Source organism: Montipora capricornis, chromosome 6 (genome assembly GCF_036669925.1).
Source record: "Montipora capricornis isolate CH-2021 chromosome 6, ASM3666992v2, whole genome shotgun sequence".
Lineage (NCBI taxonomy): Eukaryota > Metazoa > Cnidaria > Anthozoa > Scleractinia > Acroporidae > Montipora > Montipora capricornis.
The window spans coordinates 58,390,802-58,401,073 of NC_090888.1; the positions used below are offsets into that span (position 1 = coordinate 58,390,802).

Genomic DNA, 10,272 nt, shown 5'->3' on the forward strand with positions numbered 1-10,272 from the left:
AGTACACTAGAGGCGGTTCGTGACGACCTGTCTAGTTCGTGCGGAGCCCTTCATTTGAAAAGGCGACCCGACTTTTAGAAATGTCAGGTGGTGAGAGTTAGGAAAAAAAGAACCTTGATGAGAAGAACTCTTGAGACCATAAGGCCATCTGAAAATGGTGTTGGGTCGTGACGAGTCGTCATTTGAAAAGTCGACCCGACTTTTGGAATTATCAGGTGGTGGTAGACTCTCCTTTTCTTTTCTTTTCTTTTCTTTTCTTTTCTTTTCTTCTGTTCTAGTGAACGTTTATAATTGTCCATGCACGTAGCGGTATTTATTCGCTACTATTTGGGAACGACACATACAGCATTACTGAGCAACATGTTGCCGGAGTATTAATGTCACTACGAACACGAACGAACGAAACATTCACACATTTGTTAGTGCTATTCTGTACGACGTTTATAGTTGTTCATGCACATATCGGTATTTAAGCCGCCACTCTTTGAGAACGAGGCATACAACGTTCCTGAACAGCACGTTGTCAGGGTATTAATTTCGCTACCAACGAACGAAACTTTCACCATTTTTGGATGCTTTTAGGAAGCGTGCGGCGATTGCGCTACGCTTGGAGAACGAATTCAAAGTGTTGTCATGTTTATCTTCCTTCTTGACCATGCATATAGCTTATTTTCCTTTAATAGAGTAATGATGACTGATTTATTGTTAAAAATCTGCAGTGAGCTAGCTCGGGTGCAGGTCACTACGTGGGATGGAGTGACTCGCAGGGTGGTAGTCCCACTTGTATTTGACGTCGAAGAGCTTCTGTCAGCGTTAAGTGGTAAGATACAAAAGTGTGCTGCCTGCCCAACCTGCAAACTTCAACGGACCTCAATGGAAATCTGGACAGTGGATGAAAGAGGAATCGGTAAATATAAGTCCCTTCGATCTTTTGTTTTTAAGTTTCTACCAGTCATGCATAGACTAAATTGTTTTATGATTTTTGCAACTTTCTGACCAAACGTGAGGTACATGTAGATCAGAAGATGGAGACACTTTTAGACGCCGAATTCGAAACTTTGGATTGAATTTTATACCTCAACGTAGACCTTAAGATTTTTTTCGTTAATTGACTCAACTGATAATTATTTGTATTTTCAAATCAAGAGCGCGAGTTCATAAATTTTCACTGAATTTCATGTAATTAGTTTGCTGACTGGCGTTGTCCACTCTAACTCTACCTCTCCCTGAACGGCGGCACGATACGTCTGTCCATACTCGTAAACAATATGCATGGAATAGTTTCGTGAATCTAAAATAACACATCCATAGTTGCCGTATAACCACAGTACACAGTACCTCTTAGCAGATGATATCTAAATGTTTTCGTAAAGCATATGCAGGGAATTGTTTTTATTATATCCATACATGACGCATAACCACAGTACACAGTTAAAATGCGCTTTGACCGCAAGCAGATGATATGTAATTGCTTGCAAGGTAAGTTGGATCGACTTTTGGAGTTGGGGCAGATCGACTCTGGTGATGCGGGGCGGATCGACTGGTTACCTCGGAGAATAATAGTGATTGTTATAAAAATTATACCTAGAGTTTCGCTCAACAAAACGAGCACTGTGATTGGTTGATTCTTTGTCACGTGGCCCTGATCAAATTCAAATGTATCCCGACCAGGATACAATTCCGCAGTTGTTGCCTGCTCCGGATATTTTGCTGCGATTGTGGCAGGAAAAGGCTAAATATTGTCCCTCGGGAAACTAGTTAGTTTTGTTTTCCCTCAAGTCCTGATGTTTCCCTCGACTTCGTCTCGAGAAACATGAGGACTCTCGGGAAAACAAAACTAACTGTTTCCCTCGGGACCATACATTTAGTGTATATTATGGCAACCAATTGTAATGGTATTGAATTTATATAGTGCTTTAAAAAATAAAAAAAAAATTCTCCTTTATTCAATTACAAATACAACGAATACACAGATTTACCAACTATACAATGAGGCTATCATTTTTTTCTGAATATTGAAAGTGAATTGCATAATTTGAAGTGATTCTCGCGAGACGAGAGTAGTCTCAGCTCGCGAGAAACGAGACGAGACTGGTAACTTTTGCGCCGTACTTTATGCTTGGTCACATTCAATGGTTTGTTGGTTACCACAGCACTCACCTTTTATTTCATTGCTTGGCTTTCTAAATTTGTAGAATTCAACTGCTGGTCTTGGTGTCTTAGTTACAAATGTCAGACTTAAATGTTCTTGTCAGCTTGAAGAGTTCTTTATCCTAAAAAATCCCGGGCCAATAGATCAATCAGGATGGATAAGCACCTGTTGCAGATGTGTGCCACCCACTTGCGACTGCACTCTGGGGGCATGGTACCAATCTGCTTTATATATGTTTGTTTTTAGACCTCGGATCAGTAACTTAGTACCTAACCTTAAAATTTTTCTCGTCAACCGATACCAACTCCCACAATTTACATAAATGCAAGAAGGTGCATGCTGCTGTGAACCATTGCCTATACCACAAGGTTGTCATTTGTAGTGCGTTACTGCCTGTCTTTGAGTTTGACACATCTGTGACGCCTTCTGGACTATTCGCCCTTTTCACACGGCGGCCATATTGTCCCGGGAGACCAAAAAAGCCTTGTTTTACCACGCCAAGCCTCACCCCCATGGTTTCCACTGCGAGGCTTGGCGTGGTAAAACAAAGCTTTTTTGGTCTCCCGGGACAATATGGCCGCCGTGTGACAAGGGCGAATTGTTCGCTGTAGCTCATTATAAAAAAATCGAAGGGTCCTCGGTCAATGCTCGAGCTCTAAATGAGTTTACACTTGTCCAATTATTTTGTTGCTAATACTGAGGTCTAATTTGTGACAGGGAGAAAGCTGAACCGTGAACGTGGGACCCTGGATGTTTTCAAACTTGGAAGGCACTTTTATGTTTTAGTACGCAACTATAAGGTTAGAATGGTTGCGTTACGGTTAAGTCAATAAACACCACATTTGTTGTTTACAGTAATCTGTACCCCCCATAAAGCATATTGTACGTCAGAGGATGTTGGATGACATTTTATGTCATGTTGTTTGACTGACCGTATAATCTAAAGCTTGCGTTATCATTTGGGAGTTATGCACCAGTTGACGGGGTTGCACGGATATGGTTAGCGTAGAAGATTTATATCCCAGTATTGAAAAGTACAGTAATTCGTTGCGAGATTGATTTTAGTGTGGTTTCCTTCTGTTCATTAGGCCATTTCCGAGTTGCTGTTTGTCTCGGTCACGGTTTCGAAGTGAGTCTTGGTGCTCAGCTATTGAAAGGAAAACGAGTTTGATTTGCATAAGAATACGCAACTCATTTTCACTTGAATGGTTGTGCACCAGGACTCGCTTTGAAACTGAGACGTGCAGCAACTTGGAAATGGGCTATTGATTATCCGGTGCATGCTTTGTATTTTGCTTGGTTACGTTTGGTGATTGGTTAAAAATCTCAGCCAATCAGAGGTATGATCAAGATCAATTGGGTCTTACTCACGTGCGGTTTTGCGCGCATAGCGCCGGCTGCTCTGCGTAGTGATTGGCTCGGGTGATTGGATGTGTAATTTTGGGTGTAGGTGATGGAAATCTATCATCAAAATGTTGACTACTCGAGGGTTCGTAGGAGATTGTGAAGACTCTTTTGTTGGGGGCTAGTTACTGTTTGGCTAGTCGAGATTCTGAATGACAATTGCTTTTAATGAACCATCTGGTGTGAAGTAACTTTAATTTTAATATTAAAGCTTTTTAATGCAATTTGTAAAGCCATGTTCACTGCACAGAATGGTTTTATACGCCCAATTTTAAGCAGTGTGCTTTACTCAATGACATGAACTTTCCAGTATTTTTTTCTTTTTGATAATTTTATTTTTTAATTTTTGATTTCATTTTTTGCACAATAAATGAACCTCTTTTTGTCTGATCTACAGTTACTGATAGTTCATTTTGAGGATAACACATTCCAAGTTCTTCCTGGGTTAGTTTTCTTGAAAGCAAAGGAGGTAAAGTGTTTAATTTTAACATAAGGTTTTCCTTGTATGCACTTACCCATTTCCTTTTAACCTGTTTCGGGCAAAAATTCTGGTTCAAATTCTGAATTTCCGAAAAAAAATGGCTTACCTCAGACATCTTAGACGTCCTAGACGACTAGTATAAATACGGGAAATAAGGTGGACACATTAAACGTCAGACGAATTAAACGTCTCAACTTAAGTGCATCTAAATGACGCACTTAACAGACGTCTAAGCCGTCTAGTATAAAGACGACGAGACGCACTAAACTGGGACGCACTTAGCAATGAAGTGCACACAGTCTCTTTGGTGATTAAATCTCTTTGGTGATTAAATCTCTGTATCTTGTGAAGAAATTTGTGAATGTGATTTCTAGCCGTCAAAGTTAAGTGCGTCCCGTATTTATATTAGGGAGCTTACGAAACAACGACGCCGACGGCAACGACGATGCTACAAAACAATAGGTTTAGTGAGCAAAAACAATGGCTCTGCACGCTCTGCACGTGCGTTTTACATTTTGGTACATTTCTTTGCCCTCATCTCCTGAATGACGACGTGAAATGACCAAATTCAAGGTTCTGTGGAGGACTTTAGCACATGACGATGAATTTTCAGTTCTCTCTCTACGCTTCCAACCCACTCATACCAGTTTAATTCCTCAACAGTCACTACACATTTTTAACGCGAAACGACATGAAATAGTTTCGTAGTGATATGAATAACGCGAACTCGTATTTTTCAATGAAGTCCTCGAAGCCGTCGTCGTCCTCGTTTCGTAAGCTCCCTATTATTCGCACTTACGGCCAGACGTTTAATGCGTCTGGACGTCTTAGACGTCCTCTAGTATAAATACGGCCATTGTTAGACTAGACTTCCGAGTTCGAAAATTAAACAACGGTGATTTTTGCAACAAAGGCATTCTACCTAGACTCGTATGACATATCGAGGATATCAGACATTATCATATTACCCATACGGTTTCATGGTAAAGCTATTGAGAAATCCCTTATCAGGGTCCTACGCATTAGCATTGGGGGGGGGGGGGGGCACAAATAACCGTGGGGCTCTGTTAGGAACACGTATACGATTTTAAGGATTGCACCGGCATCGCAGAGGTCATTGGTTCGAATCTCGTGGAAGCCGCCTGCATTTTCAGGTGACTTAATAGGAGACAATTGCTTAAATTGTCCAGAGGATCACTTGTATCTTTCGTTTGAGGATTCCGTCGCGTATGACTATCTAATCATAATTAAAACCAGACATCCATTCCTCCTTCTCAGTCAATAAGGACATAATTATATTTCTCGGATTAACCATTTTAGCGTGTCGGCTTGACTACAGTAAGTCCCGTTAAACTTAAATCTCGAGAAATGATAATTGTCTCAGTAATCCCGTTTGTGGCCGTGCCGTTCGCCAAGTCTCCTTGTTTTTATCAAATTCAGTTTCTTTTATGTAAAAAGCGCGGGACTTAACTTACAGTGCTTCCCTCCCAGTTTGAACAAAGTTTATAGACAACAAGGTCAGGCCTGTAATTTAATAAAGTTACAATAGGCCATTTCCGAGTTCAAGCCTGCCTCCTCTTCAAAGCGAGTCTGAGCGCGAAGTTTTTGTGATGGTAATTAGTTCTACTTTACATATGAATGAAAACTAATTTTCATAACACAAACTTCGCCCTTAGACTCGCTTTGAGGAGGAGGCAGACATGAACTCGGAAATGGCCTATTCTTTGATTGCATATGACGTCACCATGGCCATGTTTTGTGGAAAGAACAATTCTCTACTTGCACAAATCCCATAATACACCTCTTTTACTCCCCAAAAATTTACATAAGCATTGTTTTCGATTTCTCTTGGGACATCTTCATACCCCAGGAGAAATTGCAAATAATGATTATGCAAAAATCTTGGGGGCAGAAGAGGTGTATTATGGGATTTGTTCAAGTAAAGAATAGCGAAATTTGATTCTATTATTATGCTACACTCGAGGTACATTGTTCAATTGTTTTGGCACCACCATGGCCGTCGTATCAAGTGAGTGCAATCAAAGAATATGAAAGAATGATAAAGTTACTAACTGCTCTCCAGTTTGAGTGTTGTCGGTACGGTTGCAAGATACTTTCTTCTCCTTTATAGGTCCCATATCTTCCTATCTTTGCTGCTAAGCTTTCATCTCTTGGTTGTACAAACGTTGGATTATATCTTGTAAATGATCAGGGAACATGTAAGTGACAGCTCACCAACTGTTATTCTAACTATGATTTGACGAAAGTCGTGTTTTAACTTGCTCTCTCGGTCGTTGTCCCGAATATGCGATCGTTCCCCTCCCTCAAACACTCCAATTAAGTGTCTTCATATTTTATCGGTCCAACACTCCTGCTGAAATTAGGGACCTTAAGCATGCTCGACGATTACGAGAACGACTACGACAAATGACGTAGACGTGTCAAAGAGACTGGAGCGAGAACGTCGTTGTTGGCGGGAAAAAAAAGACTTAAGGACGTTCGCGCTAATTGTTTGTGCGCAACGTAACTGCGCAGGTAACGCGACTGTAATATGTCACGCATTACTTCGAGCGTTAGTGAAGTTGAGGTTTGAAAACCTTTGCAGAAACCGTGGACGATAAGTCTTGCACAGCTTTGGATAAGAGAAGATCGTGATCAGTCAAAATTGATTAAAAATATTTAGGAAAGTCAAGTAGACTACTGCACGACTGATGTTCGCGTTGTTTTTATCAGTCGTGCACTAGTCTACTTAACTTTCATAAATATTGTTCAAGCATTAGTAAAATAACATGGCGACAAAAACGCCGGGGAAAAATTACAGGCCGGCAAAAGAACGGCACATTTATTTCCGAATCATCATGAAACGTTAAAGAGAAGTAAGCAGGAGGATGGTAAAGGTTTAAAAGGTAGCTGTTGATCGAGAAGTGGCTGAAAGTTTGGAAAACTCGAGGACGAACCGTTGCGTAAATTTAATGGGGCTGTTTCTTTTTTTAATGTTTTTATTACCCTACGAACTTAAGTTCAAAATGAATGTATGTTTTTGACGTTCTTATCCTTTACTTTCGTGAAAATAGAGCAGTATTTTCGTACTCGTCGGCTTGAATAGTGCGGACCTGCGTGGAAAAAACCAGCGATTAAATTTCACAAAAACCACACTCCAGAAGACGAGCATGACGGCAATGGGGAAATATTATACAAAACACTAACCAAATGAAGATGACGACTGCTTAAAACTTCGTTGCTATGCTCGAGAAAGCTTTGTTTTGGGGTAAAAACCTTTCATCCCTTCAACGATCGATCCTTTCTTGGGTTCCAGTCCTTCCCCGACAGGTCACGCAAAAACGTGACAAACGAAGTTTTCCAAGAGCTTCGTAAAATCACATCGATTTTACTCCCTTGGATCATCGGTGACCCCTATCTTTTTAATAATGAATCACTTACTCTACTTACTATTTACAAAATATGATAAAATAAAAAATCTCACCGTGAGAAGTTATCTTTTTTTTAAAATTTTGTTTCCTCGTGCCATCGAATTGCGGTAGTGGTTGCAACGGATAGAGGTTACGAAAACGCTCGTCCAGGATGAACTCTACTGTTTACGACATCCCTAGCGGCATGAAATTATCTTAAATCCCACCCCTAAAAATCTATGCACGGAAACCTTCACTCTAACAGTTTATTTATAGGATTTTCGATGGATGAGCAGATGAGGCTACCTTTCGTTATTATGACAGATTTATCGAAATTAAGGCATTTTTCCACTGCCATTTTCTCCGAAACGAAGCCGGTGACCCCCAATTTTTTTTATATTTTTGGAGTAAGTACTTTATGACCTAACTCTATGCGAGAAATGAAGAAAATCTCACCGTAGGAAGATTTTGGCGCGAACGGTCCTTAAGCATCCTGACCGAAGACGACAACGACATCTTCATAAATTTTTTTAAGCATTTACAGATTTAAAGAGAAAAGGAAATTTTGGACTATAGGAATTCCACGACAGAAAGGAATTCATTGACTTAAATGAAAACGGAGGACTCACTGAGCTGTGCGATAACTACATTCTGCTGCAGATAGAGACGTAGCGTTTCCAAAATAGTCTCTTTTAGTAGTCTGTGGCTTAACTATTAAATATCCGATAGAACATATGACTGTGAGTAAACGAAATCATTCACTAAAAGAGCAATAAGAAAATCACCGACTAAACTATGCAATTTCACTAAGGAGACAAGTAACAAAAGCTTGATTTACTCATGGTTTTCCTGCTCCTTCGGCTGCCATCACCTCTTCATAAGTAGAAACAAAAAAGCTTGCATTTAATGATAATTTCAACTCAAAGCGCTTAAATTCACACATTCGCTTCTACGAATATTTAATGATACAGTTAGCAATTAAATGCTTTGGAATAATACGCTATTTGGCTATAAATTGAAAGGAAAAACTTACGTTCTCACACACAACGACTTCGCTGCACTTTTCTCGTCGTCGACGACAGCACGAGGACGAAAACAAACTTACAAGCATTCGCAGTTTGTCCTTAATCGAAAATTTCGCTTCCAATCGTCCACGTTCTCGTAATCGTCGAGCATGCTTAGGTTCGCTATTAGAACGTGGACCACGTGATCTGGGCTAACATGTTGGGGGTTTTTTCGTTTACTTTTGTGCCATCCACTCCGTTAGCACGCGGTATTCAACAAATCCGGCAATCCGATTGGTGCCGGGAGTGGGCGTAAATTTCTCACCCGGTCCGCTGTGAGGCGGTATCGTTTACGTAATGAGTCGTCGATTACATTGAACTTTCTACATTGCAATTTTTCGTGAGCCTGTTAAGAATACTAACCATTACTATTATTGTTATATCAATAAAAATGTTTCGGGGAAGCCTGTTTTCTTTCATATGCTTTACCCGTCATTTCTATCCTATCTACTAGCTTGAGTTCGTTTCAGGAATCTGGCACGATTATAGCCTAAGATTGCTCGGCTTTTCTTGCAAGCATTTTAGCAAATAAAAAAATAATAAGAGATTATTAGAGTCCTTTTTTAGAAAGGGAACTGAGTGTTTGTTGAAAATACATAACGTCCTCGTATAACAAGATGTAGAGATAAACAATGTAAACGATAGGTAGTTTTTTTTTTCTTTTTCAGCCATTCCTTTCCATCCAGAAGAGAGCCCTTAAGATACTCATTTTCAGGTACACTGTTCCAGGACTTTTGTTGCCAAAGCGAAATTGAAAATGTGATAAAGAAAAAATATTTTTTGTTTTGTGTGACCCAGCTATTAGGTGGTAAGCAATTAATATATTCTTTCTCTTCTCCCTCGGTACGGCGGCAACTCTAAATGAGGCCTTGCGTCCTTTTAACTGTAGCCTAACTAAACTAAAAGGGGCGAGCGCAGCTAATGACGTGGAAAAAAAAATGGACAAATGAAGGTGTTTTTTCTAGTTTAGTGACGTCGAGTTTCTTCCGCGCGAACCGAATCCTTCGTGAGACAGATATCGTGTTGGTTCTTTGCGGCGAGTGGATTCTCGCAATTCCTCCTTGTCCCTGCGAATGCCCCAAAAAGGGGGGAAGAAGGATGACAGTATTAAAACAGCCCGCATGATTGGTTCACAAAAATAATTGTACAAAATAAAACCGCAATGGGTGTGTAACCTTAAATACAGTTGAGCTGCCTCCGTTATCGATTATATGATCTGTCGACTCGAACCGGCCATGCCACAACCCCAAGGAATCCGGCCTCTATCCTTTTCGAACAGTGTGTTCTACAACGATCCCCACGAAATAGTTTTTTATAAGTTCATTTATTGATTCCAAAAACACAAACGTTTTCGGATAACTGACACGACCTATAGCCACATTAAGTGTGGTTAAAAGACTCTGTTCCTAGCCCAAAAGGCTTGAAAGCCTAATCATTTGCGGACGTGATTACAAAGGCCAACTTTGTCCTCATTTGTTTTAAGACGCCGAGTTTTGATCCTGCCGAGGTTTGAACCAGTAATTCCCCGCACGTAGTCCGATGGCGTAACCCAACTGAACCGCCCGGTCTTTGGCATGGAAAATTGCAATTATTGTGCACTATTACGATGCATTAGTGCAAACACAACAATTATGAAATTACTTTTATTTCCAAGCAATGATCCCTTTGAAGGGTCCTCGGAAATTCAATCTTGACCAGTCGACTGTCCTTTGCTTTGCTTTGGTTTTCTTTGCTTTGCTTTAAGCAACTTTTTATCAGCTG

The 10,272-nt window shown here is 40.3% G+C and overlaps 1 protein-coding gene across 1 annotated transcript in view; it reads left to right on the plus strand.

The window, feature by feature from the left end:
• The window catches only part of LOC138052664 (uncharacterized), a 16,547-nt gene extending 7,322 nt beyond the window's left edge, over window positions 1-9,225 (plus strand). The window contains exons 7-11 of the mRNA XM_068899208.1: window positions 720-907; window positions 2,870-2,952; window positions 3,954-4,025; window positions 6,169-6,256; window positions 9,180-9,225. Coding sequence (XP_068755309.1) covers window positions 720-907; window positions 2,870-2,952; window positions 3,954-4,025; window positions 6,169-6,256; window positions 9,180-9,211 — 463 coding nt within the window. The 3' untranslated portion in view covers window positions 9,212-9,225. The remainder of the gene's footprint in view (window positions 1-719; window positions 908-2,869; window positions 2,953-3,953; window positions 4,026-6,168; window positions 6,257-9,179) is intronic.
• Window positions 9,226-10,272: the final 1,047 nt, after the last annotated feature.